We start from the raw sequence: 20142 nt of genomic DNA on the forward strand, positions 1-20142 counted from the left end.
GAAAACCGCATTTGGATGCGGCTAGAAGCATACTCAGGTATGTGAAGTTCACATTGCAGTATGGACTATTTTATGAGACTGGGGTTCAGATACAGTTGCATGGATACACTGATGCTGATTGGGCTGGTAGCATTTCTGATAGACGATCTACTAGTGGATATGTGTTCTCTTTTGGGAGTGCTGCAGTCACTTGGAGCAGCAAGAAACAGCCTACAGTTGCCTTATCCAGCACAGAGGCTGAGTACAGGGGCGCAACAATGGCTGCATGTGAGGTAGCTTGGTTGCATAAGCTACTTTATGATATGCATCAGCCTACAGATGGGCCAGTTGTCATTTATTGTGACAACATGAGTAATATACACTTGGCAAATAACCCAGTCTATCATGCTAGAACAAAACACATTGAGGTGCATTATCACTATGTGCGGGAGAGGGTTTTACTAGGTCTTATTGATCTAGTTTATGTCAGCACAGAGGATCAGGTAGCTGACATATTCACGAAGGCATTGGGCACAGAGAAGCTGCGCAAGTTCAGAGACCTGCTTGGTGTGCAGGAATTGGGATTGAGCTCGAGGGGGAGTGTTGAGATATCGAGCTCCACTTGTGATATGCCAGGGTGACCGTTATGCATTTATGTCACCGACTTATTAGTTGCAGATGCGGTTGGTACACTGCCCATGAATAATAGCTAGATGACAGCTGTCCTTATCTACTCTAGTTCGTGGCTCACTTTGTATGCCACCTTAGTTAGTTGTCTTTGGTTTGAGACCCATATATAGGGTTCTTCTATTTCTTTGTATGAGACTTCTTTTTGGCTTACACAACTAAGAAGAGGAAAACTGTTTTCAGCCTCCACCCTTGTGTGTATTCCCCCATTGTGCAAGCAAGAAAGCTACAAGTAAGACTCCTTCCTTCTCTCCCACAATCTTGACATGGACTTCTGGCTCCTCCTTATGGTATGGTTTAGTATATGAACCTTGTGTTGGACAAGGAAGGTCTATGATTTCAATGCTTGTTGCTGATGACTTCGAGGAGAGTACAATGACACTCGTCTCTTTGATTTCATTGACCAAGATATTTGAAAGAAACCACACATGATATGCAGCAAGCAACACAAGTTTACGATAGGATGGTCTATGTGTTTATAGTTACACATAGCCTTACAAAATGAAGTAGAGCACTTAATGGTTTCAATTTTCTGATGAAAAACTCAGATTGAGTAAATACCAGCAGCAAAATGATTGAGCAATGTGCTTTAGTGCTTACAAGCACTCATCTCTAGTTTACTGGAGATGATAGATGTTGATCTTGATGAGCTTGGTGATGCCCTACCAAGTGAAAGAACCTCTGAAATGGAGTTTCCAGATTAGTAACTGACTCTGGAGGAGAGAACTCGGTGATTAAAATCACTGTTAGTGACAGTAGAAGATGAAAAAAAACAAGAAGGTCAAGCTTGTGGCTATGGCTGATGGCTTTGATACCATGTGAAAATATTTTCACATGGTATCAAAGCCATCAGCCATAGTCATCAGCAAGTGTGCACAAGAGGGAGAAGAGAGCTCAAAATACAAGTACAAAATCTTGTTTACTAAGTTGCTTACAAGTACAACTTGGGTACACTCTCTTACACTTTGATAGTGATCCATGGGCTATTTATATAGCTTTTGCTTGGCTAGGGTTAGGGTTTCCCCTGTCCTTCAGGCTATTCACACCCATCTGCCCTCATACACCCTTGCTTACACTGGGTTCCTATGCCTATCTTCTAACAAACTCTTTATCATAAAGACAACACCAACATAGTGGAGGCCATAGAAAGCTATGCTACAAATCTTCAATCAATATAAGTGAGACAAAAACTAAGCTATTGTACTTGGGACATGGGACTTACTCCTAGCTGAGCAGATTGGGTTTCAAGCATTACACCCTAGGCCTACAGCTGAGGTATCTCGGGTGCCCAGTGTGGGTATAGGCATCACCCTAGCCTAATTTTTTTAGTGGCCTTTTTAGAAAATCAAGAGCAAACTCCAAAAGTGGAAATGAGTAAAATGGGGTCTATAAAAGTAGAGGCAGAGTCGTTATTATTCAATCTATTTTTTACCTCCTGTAATTTCTTTGTGGGTGTGGTGTTCCCCTTCTGCAAGTCCTATTGGGAGAAAGGCCTTCATGTGGAATTATGGAGAGGGCAAGAAATGGCCAACAATGTGCTAGGATCAGATTACTACATCCAAAAAAGAAAGGGGGTGGGGTCTCGATCTTCCTACATCAAGATCAATAGGCTTCGCTTTGCTCTCCTCGAAAGGATTGACCGGTGGCCATGCCCACTTGCCTAGGTATTAGACTTAAGATCACTAGATCAGACATAGCAAAGGCACTCTTGTTGGGCTGGAGGAGTGTCTTGAGGCAGGCTAAGTGGATAAGAAACAACATAGGGGACCCAACCATGCTACGATCCATTGAGCTCCAATCTGTAGCATTTGGGGATGGTTTCACTCCCAAAACCCACAAGGAGTCGCTCTCCATAAGCATCTTTAGAAAGGGTCTCAATAAGTGGGTTGACCTATGGGATATGGAGAGGAGGAATTGGAAACCATGGCTAGAGATGTAGGAAGAGTTCAAGCTAAATGACACATAATTAAATTGGTTAGTGGAGCTTTTAGCAAGAAGAAGAATGCATGGCCCACCTTCCACATGGCTTGTGACAATTCCCCTCTAAAGTACTGGAAGTCATAGAGGCAGTAATAATCTTAGATCCCTTATAGACAGTGTGGGTGGGGAGTTGCCTGAATGGGAGGTGGATGACCAAACATTTACACATATGCAAGTGTATCTATTAAGTTTCTTTTATTTTTAACTCTGACAACCAATTGTAATAGTGAATCTAGAAGGTATTTTGCCTATATTCCTCGAGCGATTGGCATAAATCCCACAAAGTGTGGTCCAGTGCTTGCTATCCTCTTTAGATAGCTGATATTCCTTGGATAACTTGAAGAGTAATGCCCTTTTATGAGACTTCATAATTTTCAAACTCGTGTCTTGCGGACATATGCTTTCATGGATATTTGCTAAGTCTATAAAATGCCTTAGACAAAGCAAATCATAGGAAGGGATTCAAGAAAACCACTTTGGTATTCATTGTTAAGCTACAACAAAGCTAGATGACAATATGCCCCGGCGACTCGACCAAGGTATGGAGAGAAGAATCAAGTGGATATGATTGGCGACCCTTACTTTCCACCTCACATGATGATTCTGAAGGTTCTTTTCAATAAGCTACCTAGAAAAGAGCATATATGTAAATTCAAGGAAATTAGTCTCCTCTACTTGTTCTGCAGGAGGAAAGGGGAAGATATCCCCCATCTCTTTTGGGAATGTCTACCAATACGCACAAGACTCTAAGGAGGATCGAAAAGATTATGTTCCATCTTGGTTTCTATAGCTCAATCACCTTTAAACAAGCAAGTGTTAGGGGACGAAGGCCTCATGGTGGATGATGCTTGCCTCCTTCGGGCAATACTCAAAGCAATTGTCCTCAGGGAAATTTGGAGAATGAAAAAGTATCATAAAAATGACATATAAAATCTAGTTGAAAGGTGTATTCAAAAAGCCAAAAGCCTTTTTTGACTGCTTAGAAATATTAAGAACCTTCACCATAAAACCACCAATTATTAGTAAAAATTGAGAGAAATACATATTGAACAAGAAAATAAATAGAGACAAGAGAGAAGAGAATTTGAGAAAAGCATGCATGACACAAGATTGGTATAATTTGAGAAAAGCATGCATGACACAAGATTGGTATAATCTTCTCCCCATGCAAGGACAAGCACCTTCCTTATACATGTATTTATTAATTTGTATTAAGCTTTTGTACTCAAAAATAACATTGGAAAGCATCTCATTTTTTGGCCTTTACCTTTATTGCACGAATGCCATGCTTTTGCTCTAATATTTTTAAGTCTTATCAAATATACCTAAACTAAAGCTTAGAAAAATAATAACCAAGATTTTTAGTATTTACAATATAATAGTGTCCAAGTATATAAATTGCATATGAGTGTCTATAATTTCCTTGTGCTAGAAAATGCACAGAAATACAATAAATTCATGTTATGAAGTGCTCAATCATAATTAATTTATATGCATAAAAATGTGCTTTCTCAAAATATTAATTTTACATAAATTCATTTAATAATCTGATCACCTTTACACAAAAATAAATAAAGTAAAAATAATCTTATTTTCATAGTGAATGTCATTAAGATATTGTAAATACCATAATACCATAATATTTCTTGGAGATTAAAAAGCAGCTACTCTCACTTAATAAAAGAAAAAAAAACTATAAATGTGACCAACCACATGCTAGTGCTACCTCATGTAGCGAATTGACACTTTTCTATGAAAATGAGGTTCCATGGATTTTACATGAAACAGTACATTATGCAACGAATATGGGTCCATGAAAGATTAATGTGATTATGAGTGGTAGGCATTTGTTAGATGGTCATATGTCGGAGTTAGCACCAACTTTTAAATCCACTGAGATTCTTCCATAGAATGATTTTTGTATTTACTAGATAGCTATAATACTAATTTTTTGTTCTAGTTGTGGTATAGTCATGATTAAGAGTTACTTCAAGAATGAAAATTTCTATATCTTCTTCTAACAGTGGAGGGTCATGTACAATAGGAGTAATGAGTGAAATTCCCTTAAAAGGTTTCAACAAACTAATGTGGAAAGAACTATAAATCTTCTAATGAAGAGGAATGGCCAATCTAAATGTATTCTTATTAATCATATGAATAATATGAAATGGTCCATAATGCAGGAGAGCTAATTTAAACTTTTGGATACTTTTTAATCATTTAAACCTCCTCTTTTCAATACATAGCCATAATAATATTATCTTCTCCTTAAAATAAAAATTCTAGGGATAAAATCTATCATCTCGTGGTTGTATTATTTATATAAGTGAATTATAGTTGCAATTTATTTTTAAAGGACAAGGTCACAAGGGATTGCTTGATTTCGTCAATGACTAGAAATCAAGAGGTTCTCTCCTAACATTTGGATAGATACATAATTACAACTAAACACCTATATACTTATGTGTGTAGACAAGTACTTAATAACCAGATACCTAGATTGAATTTTAAAAATATCCTCTTAATAGGAAATAATAAAAGCTCAATAAACTCAATCCTAAAGATAAACCATGCATGCTTCTAAAAATGTCCTAGTGTTAGATCATAATAATAATTCACTAAACTCACACATTTCTCAAAGTAACACAAACATGTAGAAAAATAGCCAATGTATGAATAAAATAGATAAAGTCCATAACATAACTTTGGATAGAAATAGACAAAATTCACAAAAAAATGTTTTGGTTTCCTCTTTTTAATAGCAACCATACTAAATCATCTATAGAGCTATCTAGGATTGTTGGACTTTGATAACTATGTCATAAAGTTAGACTAAGATAGATAATTGTTTTATGCAAGGAGGTAGTCTGGGATAATGAATTTAAACATGAGAAGTTTAATGTCTTATAAAGACGTAATATCATAAAGTACATGATTTCTAGGGTTTTTAGTATATATAGTTAAGCTAAAATAAAATATAAGAATATTAAAGAAATAATCACTAAATAAATAAGATCTAAAAAGATTACATGACTTCATAAATACAATCACATAAATATATATACATATATGTAATCTACATTTAAATATACACAAATAAGGACATTTAGTATGATGTCTAGTCAAAATATCAATTGTGTGTGTGTGTGTGTGTGTGTGTGTGTGTGTGTGTGTGTGTGTGTGTGTGTGTGTGTGTGTGTGTGTGTGTGTGTGTGTGTGTGTGTGTGTGTGTGTGTGTGTGTGTGTGTGTGTGTGTGTGTTTTCCCTAATAAATAAATAAATAACAATACATTGTATATCAAATTTCAAACCTAGAATTCTTAGCATTTGTTCCTTTGTCAACAAATGTTCGAGTTTTTCCATGCACTTTTGCAAGTCCATCGATTCATAGAATCCAACCCTCCTTTTGTCTTTCTAAGCCTTTACTTATTGAAAATGGTCCTAAAATTTTTGTTCAAGACTTACTCACCAATTGCCAGAATTTTCTACAAGTCAAAATATGTTAGTCTTTTTATCCCATGAACTAAGTAGGCTGTGTAAATATACTCCCTAATGCATGGTATACGACTCATTTTTTATTATTTGTCTATTTTATATTGGAATGATAATTCTTGCAAGAGCAAATTTTAGACTATTTATTTGTGTGCATCTCGAGGCTTTGGAAGCATTAGAGAGAGTTTTTATCAAGGCTAAATAATAATTTGAGGCAGGGGTGGGACGGGTAAAAGTAAAAAGGATTAAAGCCTTTGTTGTGTGGAATGACCCAAAGAAAGACTATAACCTAAGCTCTTAAACAAATTTTGTTCCAACTCAATGGGCTTAGTATTTAGGCACCCTCCCCACTAAAGAAAATAAGAAATGAGGACTTAGGGTTTATGATTAAGCCTTAAATCTTTATTAGTTTGCCCCTTTCCTTAGTAGTGAACCCAATAATGCTTGAGCAATAGGCCTTAATAAGGCCTTTTGACTAGTGGACCTCCCTCCTTGTGAAGGAATAGCTTCATGGACTTGTAATGTGACCATGCCAACTAAATCATGGCCATGGATTTGTTGTCATCCAATGGATAGAGTTGAGAGTAAGGCGTTGCACTAATCTGAAACTGACATCATTGGATGGTGGAATAAAATGGTGGCAACGTTGAACTTAGGGTGCTGCTAGCTACTTAGAGAAGGGCTTTTATAAGCACCCCCCCCCTTTTTCTTTTATAAAATGGCCACCTAGAAAAATATTCAAAGCTTTATTAGTTTTGAACTGAGCTTTAAAGATTTTGTGTTAAACATTTCTAAATGAAATGAATCTTGATGAAATGGTGTATGATGAAATGATGATAGGATATCAAACTACAACCATTGATCTCTAGCGAGGCAAGGTTGGTGGATGTTAGTGGAAGGGCAATTGGTGACGAGTCAACAAAGGAACGATTAGTGATGGCCGAGTCTAGTGGACTCCCTCCAATTAGGGTGGCTTCCATGATGGTAGAAAGTGATGGCTTTGTCGTCATCAATTAATAATAATAATAATAAATATAGTCCCATTCCACATTTTAAATAGTAATAATAAGAAGCTTATAATATCATTGAGTTTTCAATCTATAGTGAAACTTGGAGTTGCATAAGAAAACACCACTTGTTGGTGTTGAAGAAAAGCACTTCTTGAAGCACAAATTGTAAGATGATGCCTTTATGTATTGGATAAAAGAACAATCCTTAATTATGATAATGATGAGGTTTTCCATGAATGGATGTATGCCTTCTTGATGTTGGAGTGTAGACCAACCACCTCGCTTTGACACCAATGTTGAGAACCTTCACCATAGGACAACCAATTATTAGTCAAAATTGAGAGAAACACAAATTCAATAGGAAAGTAAATAGAGATGAGAGACAAGAGAAATTGAGACAAGCATGCATGATATAAGATTGGGTACAATCTCCTCCCATGCATGAGAAATTGAGACAAGCATGCATGACATAAGATTGGGTACAATCTCCTCCCATGCATGATTGACAACCTCCCCCATGCATGTATTTATTGATTTGTATTAAGCTTTTGTGCTAAAAAATAACATGAAAAGCATGTCCTTTTTGGGCCTTTGCTTTTCTTGCATAAACTTCATGCTTTTGCTCCAATATTTCAAACACCTATTAAATACACCTAAACTAAGATTTACAAGGATCATAACCAAACCTTTTAGGCTTTAATAATAATAATGTTGAAGTAGCTAAATTGCACATGAGCATTATAATTTTCTTACGCTAGGAAACACACAAAAATACAATAATTCCGTGCTATGAAGCACTCAACTATAATTGATTCCTATACATTGAAATGTGCTTCTTCAAAATATTTATTCTACATAACTCTATCTTATAATTTGCTCAACACAACACAAAGCACATTAATATCCTTTCATCTATCTACCGAGCATAATGTGACTAGTGTCATACATAATGCTAGATATAACAAATAGACAAAATCCATAAAAAATAAATAATGTAAAACTAATATTATTTTCGTAATAAATTTTGATAACTTATGATATATATCATATATATCATAATTTCATAACAAGAAAAGATAGGCATGTGTATAAAATAACATCCAAAGATTTTAGCAAGCTAGCTACTAGTACAAAGAATCCCCTCTTGTCCTTTTTGAGGCCCTAGTTAGTTTTGGAAGTCAATGACAAGCCTTGAACTCTCTCTTGAGGCTATATATTTCATTTTCATAATATTTGCTAGTTGCTTTTAAGAATAACATGGCACTAAATGAGCCAAAGTTATTACACTAATAAAGATTAGTTTCTAAACTCTTGTATGGTAACATTTGGCTAATTGTAAGGTAATATTAGTAAACTTAAATCATTTTTTAGTCCTCATTGTGTGAGATTTTTCTTGATTTTTCACAGCATTTTACTATATATTTAAAAGTGGTGATGATTGTTCTTATATACAAGGCTTGTCTCAATATCCACTTGAGGCTCTTATGGTTACTTATTGGGGTGAATCTACTACCTAGCAAATAATTTCACCAAAACTTCAAAGCATGGATAAAGACACGTAAGTCAAGATTGTGGAAAACATGATTCCTTTTTAATAATGTTCAATCTTTATATTAAGGTAATGGTAAAAAATTACATTGTCCATAGATGAGGATAAAACACCCTCACATGAAGGTTAGGCAACATTCTAAAGGACATTACAAAGAGGCACCATGGCCTTATCCTTCTTAGCCATTCTTCTAATAGTAAATGAGCCTTAGCAAAAGTAGCAACACTACAATTAGTTGAAATACCCCTAACATTGTGCAACCTTCCAAATGTAATATCATTCCTAAAAGCCCACATTTTTTACATGGTTAAAGCTCTCAGCATATACCAAAATTTTTTCAAGCATTCATTAAAGTTTCCCTTGTCCCTAATGAGCATACGCTTCTAGCTTTCTACTGAGTAAAGATTGTTTTCTCCATGTCCTTTCTTATTTTTACCTATAGACCATTCACTTTCTTGCATTCCCAAAAAAGATACTTGATGCTTTGTTCTTGAACCTTGCATAGGACATAAAGTGGTGACACTAGTCAAATTTTGGCGATCCTACTTTTGGTTATTAACTTGTTGAGAATAATCCTCCATAATAGGATGTTGAGCATATGGGAGGGTGCAAACATGAGAGCGTTCTTAACTCTCATCTTCCAAGTCCACAACATGCCTCTAGGATCATCTTTCTTGCATGATTTAGCAATTTTGAGAAACCAACGAGCATTGGAATCCTGAAAGTCAAGCTGCTTCTTCATTGCAATCATTGGTTTTTTGTCTTTATTGCCCCAATTTATAGTAGTTTGGTGGTAACCGCTATTCTAGAGGATGACCATATTGGTTTAGTCCTTGAGATAAGCAATTGGACCTAGTCAACCTCCTCATGATTGAGCCCAAAGTAGACTACAATGTGAGGAATATAAGGTAGGAAGGATCCATAGGTTGGGTCCCAACTATTAACCCATATGACCAAGCTTTTGCAATGTACTTTGTAGCAAAGATTAGTATTGGGACTCATGGGGATGTAATGGTCATCATAGATAGCACTATTTAGCTAGACATTGAACAAAAGGGAAGAGTCTCCCTTACCTCTCTCCACTCCTTTCCATTCCATGGAGGGAGTGATCTCACTCCAGGCATTGATGATCTATTGTGCAACAAATGAGAATTCAATGAAAACCTTAGGAATTCCACTTAAAATTTTATCAGATAATTTGCAATCTAGCTAGAACTTACTAAAAAACTTACCCTGAGATATTAGTTGGCTATAGCACTACCCACGAGATTGATCTTCATGCATCCTTTTGATCAATTGAAAAGTGAATATGATGGCTTTTTCTCTTAGTGGTTCTAGGCCAAGCTTGCCTTTTTTGAACAAAGATGAGACTTAGTCCTAGGCAATAGCATGCCAACCTTTCACATTGCCAAATGACTAAAGAACTTGTTTGAGAATGGCCTCTAATATATTCCATTGAAAAGATACAAGTGGAAGACCATTGTTGTGAACACAATTATGGGAGATAAAATGATCTTTAGTAAGATTAGCAAATGACCAAAGCACTTGTCTAAGAATGGCTTCTAATCTAGTCCATCGAGAAGAGATATAGGGGAAGACCATTTCTGTGACTAGAATTATGGGTGATAAAATGATCTTCCATAGGACCACTTTGCCAGCCATCCCATATGCGATGTCCATTTTACTCTTGATCTTAGCAACCATCTTTCAAAGGACCATTCAAAGCACTGCTTAACAAAAATACCAACACCGATTGGGGCACCTAGGAATTGTATTGACTTGTCCCTTTCTTTCAAAGAGAGTTGTTGAGAAATGACAAATGATGTATGTTCTGGGAAGAGATGTCCTAAATCCCATATGCACAATGAGGAGAGTGGAACAACCCAACTTCTATAAAGCATTGTACTTTACTATCACTTTCACTATGGAATGAATGCAATATCATGATGCTTCGTACTCTCACTTAGTATCTTTGTCATTGTCAGTGTCCCACACAAGATTGTGTTTATGAGTCCAAGCTTCCATCTTGGAACCTAATTCACTTGTGTAACAGTTGCTCTACATTGTTTATGTCAACATGAATCTAGCCTTCATCTTCGATCCTCCGTAACTCTGACCATGCTCTAGATCCGTGCTTTTCACATGGTATCAGAGCCCAATCGGGCATGGCTTAGCTCCTCTCCATCTATTCTCGGCTCAATTTGAGTGCTGGACCCCAACTCCAACTTCATTTGCATCTCTACCTTCAACGAAGCCTCAATGGAAGCCATAGTCAACAGCACCGTGCCAGCTTGAAGCTTTCATATCTCTCTCCAAAGGCCAAATCTCTCTAAAATTCCTTATGGAAAAGTGTTTCTCTACTTCCAGAGCTCCTCCTTGGCACCTCAATCATTGACACTGGGCGACTATAGCTTTAGCATTGCCTCTTTTTAGAGTCGCTTCCATAATTGTATATGTGGATAGCAACACCTACCTAACTTGGAGGCCTTGGATTTCCCAAATAAAGAAATATCTCCACATGATTTCTTATGGAGATCTTTCCCTCTGCTTTAGGCAAAACTTCTTGCCACAACAGCTCATGACATTGAGCACTCCATGCTCCGGCATTTCCATATTTCATGGTCGCTGTCCTAAGCTATGCCAATCCCTGTACGTATGATCAGAGCTTCCTCCACGTGGTGCAATCTATCCTACTAGTATAGGGCTTTTGAACCCTACTTCATAGGCTACCTCCCCAACAATTTTTGTCCCAAATGATTGCTTGTACGATCTGCTACAGCCAAAAAACAAGTCATCTGTTCTTGGAAACCCTAATAAACACTAGAGCCATTAACATTCAAGCTTCCCTCCACTCCATTCTCAAATCCATTTGACAAAGCCAAGTACCGTTACTTAGATCTGTTGCTAAACTCAAGTCATTTACCAGCAAGGAGGGGACTCAAGTTGAAGGACAAGACAAACATCAAGAATCACCATCAAGCAGGAAGAAGATTCAAGCTCAAGACCAGACATAGTATCTCTTGATGCTATAGAGTGTGTCTTCACATTACCTTGCACTTGTGTCTCTTAACACATTGAAATACAACTTTTTTGTTGGTTAATTGAAGCTTATCAACATGGCAGAGCTTGAGCAAATAGCAAAGTTCAATGGAGAAGGTTTCCATTCTTGGAAGGAAAAGACCATGTACCACCTCATGAGGAAAGACCTCTGGGATCTCTTTGAAGATGATGAAGGTTATGTAGATGACAGGAAAGAAGATTCAGAAAGCTTGTAGTAGCTCCACCAAAAACCAAAGAATGGAAGAAGATGAATAACAAGGCACTAGGCATCATTGCCTGGGGACTAAGTGATGATGTTTTACATCATATCTCTGGCATTAGAGATGCTAGAACTACTTGGGAGGAACTTGAGAGGATGTTTGGTACCCAAGCAAAGAATTCAAAGGTAAAATTACTCATGTAGTTTTATAAACTAGATATAAAAGACAGTGCTTCCATAACCATACACATAAACAAGTTCAAGAGCCTAAAAACCTAGCTTGAGACTCTTAAGAAGAATATTGATGAAGATGGAGCAATAGCTGTACTACTTGCAAGTATAAATAAGGATCCATATGAGAATCTTGTGTCCACCCTAAGTAATGTTCCAAGTCTCTCACTTAAAGATATTGAGCACTCTCTTCTTGATGAAGAGAACAAACAGAAGAACAAGAATGCAAAAGATGGCATCCCATCATCCAGGGAAAATTTCTTATACACCAAAGGAGCTGCTGGACCCAAAGGAAGAGGTCCAGGATTCAACACCGATAACAAAAATCGGATGACATGTCATTATTGTGGTAAGACTAGCCATATAGCTAGTGAATGTTTCCATAAGAAAAGAGCATAGCAGATGCAAAATGATCACCACCAAAACCAATTCATGAATGAAGAAGAAGAAGATGCTTCCGCTACCATCAACAACTCTGACAGACTATTCTAAAAGAATTTTCACTGTATCTTTCATATGTTTTTTTCCTTAGTGGTTTGCTCTGTAAAAACCCTTGCCAAAGATGTAAAGTTTCAAGCTTTAACTTGACTAGGCTGCTTATGAGCTAGTCTCCTGAGCCATGTCATCATGAAGGGGAGGTAAAAGCCAGCAAGTGTAGGAACTCACATTTGAGGGGGGGGGGGGGGTGTTGAGAAATGACGAATGATGTATGCTCTAGGAAGAGATGTCTAGAATTCCATATGCACAATGAGGAGAGTGGAACAACCCAACTTCTATAAAGCATTGTACTTTACTATCACTTTCACTATGGAATGAATAAAATATCATGATGCTTCGTACTCTCACTTAGTATCTTTGTCATTGTCAGTGTCCTACACAAGATTGTGTTTATGAGTCCAAGCTTCCATCTTGGAACCTAATTCACTTGTGTAACAATTGCTCTACATTGTTTATGTCAACATGAATCTAGCCATCATCTTCCATCCTCCATAACTCTAGCCATGCTCTAGATCCGCGCTTTTCACAAGCTAGAGTAATCTTGACTTAGGGTTGTTGATCTTTGAGCTAGATAGGTAAGAAAATTCATCAAATATTTCAGGGAGCTCCTACGTTGATGACCTATCAGGCCCACATGTATTGGCCATCTAGAAGGACCAGTGGCTTGGTTGTAGCTCTTTTGGTAGCAAGCTTGATGTTGCAAAAGAAGTGGGTGAGTGACAAAACCAAAAAACATAGGCATGAGCAAGCATCCTTGTTAAATGCTCCTTCTGAGGACAAACCTATCAATAGTATATCCATTATTGAAATGGTAGCTATAGCATTGGAAAAGAGACTTTTGATCATCCTATAAAACATCTCACCAAAACCAAATTTATTGAGGACAACAATTAGAAATTCCCAATACACATGATCATATACTTTTTCTAAATCCATATTTAATAATATGTGGTTTTCCTTAGAGGCCATGACTCGATCAATCTCAAAATGATATTGAGAATTGCATCATGAATGTTGCAGCTATGGATAAATCCATATTGTCAATGATGCACTAATCTTGAAAGAAGATGCTTCACTTTGAGAACAACGGTCTTAGCCATGATGAGTACAGCTAGGAGGCTCCAATCACTAGGTAAGGGCCTTGTAGTAGCTTTAGGAACAAGCTCAAGTACACCTTCATTGGCAACCTTAGTAAGCATACAATCATTTTTAAGCAGTTGAGAAGATTGCAAGATCTTGCTTGTAGACTTCCTAGATTTCCAAACAAGAAATCTATATGGAAACCGTCCAGGCAGAGGGCTTTGCCATTTTTCAATAGTTTAACAACCTCAAAGAGCTCATTGGCATATAAAGGATAACCTTGAGACAAAGCATTATCAAGGGCAATAGATCCTTGCATATTATCAAAAAAGTTGCAGCCCTATTATAATCTTTGCCATCACATTCAAAGGATAGGATAACAATAGCTAAGATGTGGTACTTGAAAATTGCATAAATGTCCTCATCATCAACAACTTCTCTCCCATGCTCATCTTCAATCATAAGTACTACTTCTCTCTTTTTCCTTCCTCTTGAGAGAGGAGAGGAAGAATGGGGTAGAGGCTTCACTCACAAGCAATGCTTTAAATCTCATTTGCACATTAAGACATAAAACTCTATACAACTCCCTATCCTAATAAAACTCTCAATATCTTGTAGGAGATAAAGTAATATGACATAACCAAGCATGCAAAGAAGAGTAGTAAGGATATGGCTTCTATGTTGTTGAGTCAGATCAAATTGTTCTCTCCCCAACTTAACTTGAGCTCACCCATATTTATTGTAGAAATTAGTGACTCACAACATGCACTATTGCTAGCTCTTGGAAGGGTTGTCAACCTTGACTGGAAAGGCTCAAGTCTTCTTCACTTATTCTAGGAACATGGGATGATGTAGGAAACTTTGTGTTGATTATGCCATGTAACACTTTTGCAAGCTAAGCTGTCCACAAGAGAAATGGCATCTACTAAATTTAGCTTGCTATGCTAAGTCGGTTCCAAGCCTCCTTTTCACATTCAAACATATTATCCAGGAGGTGGGAATGATTTGACCCACCTAGAGTCATATTCCAATCCCCAAATAGTGAGAGTGAATCACTAGACATGTGTGAGGCAACACTTTTCCATTTGTTAGCTTGCATACATGAGGTACTCAATGCGTAAATTGAGCAGCGATCTAATACTTCACAAAAAGTAATCCATACTCTCATGAAGGAGCCATCATCATCTCCATCAATTTAAATTGACTCAATAAAACATAACACTAGTGTGCAACCCTTACCTCTATAGTAGGGATCGAGGAAACAACATTAGTTAGGTAGGCCTAAATCGAAATCATTTTCTAAACCTAGCTTGATCTCTTGTACACTGATTAGGTCAAACGTGCATCATTTCACAAGGGAGCAAAGCTCAATTTGTCTTTCTCTGGAACATAGACCTCGAGCATTCTAGGTAAGCATCGAAAGTTTTCTTAACACCTTGTCCGTAATGATTAGGCTAAGTGTTATCAACATCAACAAGAGGAGTGTATATGTTAGTAAATGTTTGAAATCCTCTTGCCATCTTCTTGATTGACACCTTGATATTCTTATTCCCTTGCCTTTAGCATTGTCGTCATCCCTAATGCTTTTAGGTCTATTAATGTAAATAGGATGCAAGACCCTATCATTCCTTACATGACCATCAATTGACTTGGCTTTCTCTTGGTTAGATTGACCTATGTGAGTAGCTTCAATAGCCATGCTATGATTTTAGGAAGTCCTATCTTGATTTTGTGGAAGGTAGGGATTGTCTTATCTCTTTTGGTGTTAAGGAGTATCTTCTTTTTTTTTCACCTTGAGTATCTTGTTTTAAGGTAGGTGGAGTGTTCCCCTTGATCTCATTGCTCCCCTTCTCATTCTTTTGGTGCTTTTGGGGATAAGCCGTAGCAAAGTCTAGTTTGATGGCACAAATAACATGCATTACGGAAGGAGAAGCGAACCTTGCAAATGAAATCCAAGCCACACTTGTCATGGATGTCCAAAACTTTGGATGGCTCAACCCATTTATCCCAAAGGATACAAGCTATGTGGTCATTGTTATGATTGGAGGAGAGGGAGGGAGGGCACAAATAGCCCCTTCACAAGTGACACTAGTGAAAGAGCACACTTCAACTTCAAAGATTGAGTGGAGATTGGGAAAGGAAACCTAAATCGACATTGAGATAACAATTTTTCTTCTTGGGAAGACATGGTAGACTATGAACAAGATTGCCCTTAAATAAAGGCCACAAAGTAGGAGAGTATTCGAATTCTCTCTGCTTGGCTCAACCCATAAAAAAGGAGTACTACTCTTGCATGTAGGGCTTAGGACTAGGCTATGTTAGTGTTTGTAAGATTATGTGAAACCTGAAATGTTGAGGCTAACCTTGCAGTCATGCCCCATAGGGGAGTGTAAAGCAAGGCCACTTTAATCCTAAGAAGAAAACGAGATGATTGGATCTTTGTAGTAGTGCTTATTTATGATGGAAGCGATTGGTTACCTACAAGTAGCCATTTTCAAACCCACTAATCAGAAGCTTAGTGCCACTAACCTAACCTTAGAACAATAGTTTCGAGGGTTGTAGCAAGGGGAGTGGTAGGCCTATGCAGACCCCACTTTATCCAAACCCTCATGGTGCGATTGAGGGTTAGTGGCAGGGTGGCATTAATCCTAAACCTCACTAAACCTCATTGTGACCTGGGTCTTACTACCACTAAACCTCAGTTTGACCTAGCTCTTACTATTGAGCACTCTTATGTAATGTCACGCCCACCACTAAACCTCGGTGTGACGCGGCTCTTGCTGTAGAATGATCTTATATGTAGAAGTGATAACTAATTATTTTTTCTTTTTATTCAGCCGATCTTCGGCTCTTGTTCTCGTGTCCACAAATAAATAGAAACATAAAAAGAACGAACTCAAATGTAAGAGAAATGATTTTGTGTCAATATTTCACGAAAGGAAGAAGATTCTATCGACTCTGAATTTCTGTGCGTTGGCGCTAGCCGTCTTTTCCAGGTCGGATAACACACACACACACACACACACACACGCATGCACGCACACACGCACACAAAGGTATCCGGGTGTGCATGATATGCCTGTGTAATTTCATGTGTAGTAAAGCGAATGCTTATGTTGCAACTTAACAATTCAAGACTATTGGAAGCTGAAGAATGGTATCATAAGTCCTAAATTTAATAAATCAGAATTATTGGAAAAGCTATTGATGCTGAAGAATGGCAGCGCACTGTTTGACTCATGGAGACAATGCCTGAAACGACAATACCATCATTCTTCTTCAGGCAATAGTGCTTTCTCTTCTTTTATGGGGGGGATTGCTTGATTAAGCATAGAATGTGTGAAATGACAATATAAGGTTATCTTCTTTTATGAGGGGGATAGGATTTGGGCATTGGATAATCTGGTCTTTGAAGCTATTTTTGGGATTTTTGAAGGACTTATTGGATTCTGGCCATTCTCTGCAAGGCGCACAAAAATTAATAGAATTTCAGTCTTCAGACATGCTTGTGATTGCAAGAGGATTTTGAGATCTGCATGTGTTTTTGAGAGTTGAAACTGCCTTCAGTTTCTTCACCCAGCATAGGAGGGGAGACTTTTCTTTCATGGAGCAGCTTTGAAAAGGGTATGAATTGAATGTAAAATGCAAATAACCACACATGATAATTACAATGGGACTACAATGATGTATAGTGCGACTTTTTTCCCAATGCATTTTCTTGGGCTTTTGGATATGTCTTGACGATCTGTTGTAGGAGATATTAGAATCAGCCCCAACCCATCAACTATTTCCTCAGAAATGAACTTATGAGTAGATCATCCTAGCTTATAGTTGCAAGCTTCTAGGTTCAAGTTTTGCTAGGTGCATTGCTTGGTTGGACACCTATGTTCAAATGGTGTGCTCAAGGAAGTCTGGGCTCTTGCCTACCTTGAACATCCCATGCCTTGAGGAGTATGCAATCAAGCTCAACTCCCACAAAAATCTGCATTCTGCTGTAGATGGTCCCGAGTGGTGGAAATCAGCTACAACTCCGCAATAGAAGGACTGTAGATGGTCCACCTATGTTGCATGGAGCAGTAGAACGCTGAAAATCTGCGTTTTCAGCAAGGGACAGATGGCCTGGGGAGTCTCCTCTCGATGGGGTGACTCCGTGTACTCACTTCGACAATGATACCATGTGAGAGTGCGCAACGGAAGAGAACCATGAACACGGAGAGAGAGAGAGAGAGAGAGAGAGAGAGAGAGAGAGAGAGAGAGGAGTTTTATGAAAAAAAAAGAGAGAGACGAGAGAGATCTATGTTGATTGAAGAAGAATGCTGAATACAAAGGAGAGGACTGTTCAGTCCCTGCACGCATCTCGAGGCATTAGTGAGGGCACCGGATTAGGCTGAAATGATGACAGCAGCACCAACAGTGACGGAGATGGAGAGTATGCAGCCTGCTGTCCATGCCGGAGATGGAGGAGATTGCAGTCACCAATGGAGCACTTGAAAAAGAAGTGATTTTCCTAGCCAGCAAATCAGCTAAATATAGCTGAAAACTCAAAAATTTGGCCGACCAGCTAACTAGGGCCCAAAAAAATTTGCCGACTTGCATTAAATGCAGTTGGCAGCCGCTGGATAGGGTGCAAATACTGATGTGGGGGCAAAATGCTGACATGGCCCTCTTGGAGCAGTCAGAAGGTTGCAAGGGCTGGAAATTGACATCCAAAGGCTGCACAAACTCAAAACTGCTTGACAAACCTAAGAAAAACACAATCACAGCTTCTGTCTCCATTAGACTTTGATAGAGCTCATAACTAGGAGATGACAAATTGATAGACTAAAATAGGTAGGCTAACAAGATTCATGATTCACCACATCAATGGCGAGCCACAACTGATGACCACGAATACTAGGGGATAGAGAAATTGCGCTACCTCCCTGGGGAAGATCCCCTCTCAACCCCCTTGGAGTAGCACTACCACTGCCGAAAGGGGCTGAGGTTGGTTTAGGAATGGGGATTGGTTTGGGGGTGGGTAGGAGACCCTTAGCTAAGGATGAGGTGATTTGGGGTGTGGGTCTAAGACCCTTGGCCTTTGAGTGACAATTGTCATCTACATGGCAAGGTTTTTGGCAAAATGTACAAAACCTATTCTTTTTAGATAAGAAGTGTTGAGCTAAAATATGCATTACTTGCTGATTAGCCTCTTAAACTGCCCCAAAACACACTAAAAATGCTATTTTAGAGTAAAACCCTAAAACGGGGAGCGGTTCGAGAGAGTTCAGTGGAAACCCTAAAACGGGGAGTGGTTCGAGAGAGTTTAGTGAAAACCCTAATTTTTGGGGTGCCCTTCCACATCTATAAATAGACAGGTTGCCCCCATTCAGCCATCATCCTTGTTTGCAGGTTACACCAGTCCACACACCCTTTGTTGCTGTTGGCGCCCAGTTTCCAGCCTGCAGCCCGCCTCCATCTGCTGTCCAGCCATCAGCGACTGCAGCCACATTATCTTTAGCCTGTCCATTGCTATAGGCGACAGCTCTCAGCTGCTGGCGACTGCTCCAGACTGTCCCTCAGACTGCTGTTTAGCTTGCTGTCCATCATCTCTAGGACTGTGTATAGTTTCCAGCCTCCGATCGGTGGTACATTGCTGTGTTTACCAGTTACCAGTCTCCAGACTGCTGCGTTTTGATGACCAGCCTGCTACCATTCACTATTTAACACTCCTACACTCCGACTGGTGGTCACGGACTTGGGATCCGTCTTTGGTGGACGTCACACTCCGATATTGCTCTGCCCTTGAGCACACTGTACACTCTTACATTCATTTACATCATTCATTCACTTCAGAGTTGTGTTCTCTCTCTCCCTTCTTTTGTTTGTGTTTGAGTTTTGAGTTTTGCGTTTAGGGTTTGAGTTTTTCCCTCTATGTCTGTGTCTGTCTCTTTGTATTTCTGTCATGGTCGTACAATCTGTGTGTTCTCAGTGCAAACCCTAGCAGTTTTCTTCACATGGTATCAGAGCCGGTGCTCTTGTAAAGAGTATCCTGTGGATATTGTGGAGAGCTAGTCTTTGTGCGAGGCACACAATACGACTCGTAACCGAATCACAATGTCCCAAACACATTCTTCTCCAGTTCGTATGATGTCTTATCAGGCTTCTCCATCATTGGAGGCCCTGAGATGGCATTATGGACTCGGTGAGGAGGATGACACTCCACCTTCATCAGATTTCACTAACATGATAGAGGAGGACTTTGAGGAGTACTATCGCAACAAGTATGGTGATGTTTACACCCCTCCTACCAGTTTTGCTACCACATCCGGACCGGTTGGTAAGGCTAGCCATCTCTTCGATCATGGAGGACATACGGCTTTCGGAACGTTTGGCGATCC

At 38.7% G+C, this 20142-nt stretch overlaps 1 protein-coding gene across 2 annotated transcripts in view; it reads left to right on the top strand.

Annotated features, from left to right (window-relative positions):
• The first annotated feature begins 16619 nt into the window (after window positions 1-16619).
• Window positions 16620-20142, top strand: part of LOC148027553 (uncharacterized) — a 44804-nt gene continuing 41281 nt past the window's right edge. The window contains exon 1 of one of the 2 annotated variants that reach the window (XM_087689287.1): window positions 16620-16761. Coding sequence is in view for 1 of the 2 variants with exons in the window: in XM_087689286.1 (XP_087545412.1) it covers window positions 17005-17048 (44 nt within the window). In the remaining variant the exon portion in view is untranslated. Of the gene's footprint in view, window positions 16762-16909; window positions 17049-20142 lie in introns of those variants that run through there. The other variant, XM_087689286.1, reaches the window with a different exon arrangement.

Source organism: Lygodium microphyllum, chromosome 12, assembly GCF_053477565.2.
Source record: "Lygodium microphyllum isolate KBCC chromosome 12, Lygodium_microphyllum_v1.1.10, whole genome shotgun sequence".
Taxonomy (NCBI): Eukaryota; Viridiplantae; Streptophyta; class Polypodiopsida; order Schizaeales; family Lygodiaceae; genus Lygodium; species Lygodium microphyllum.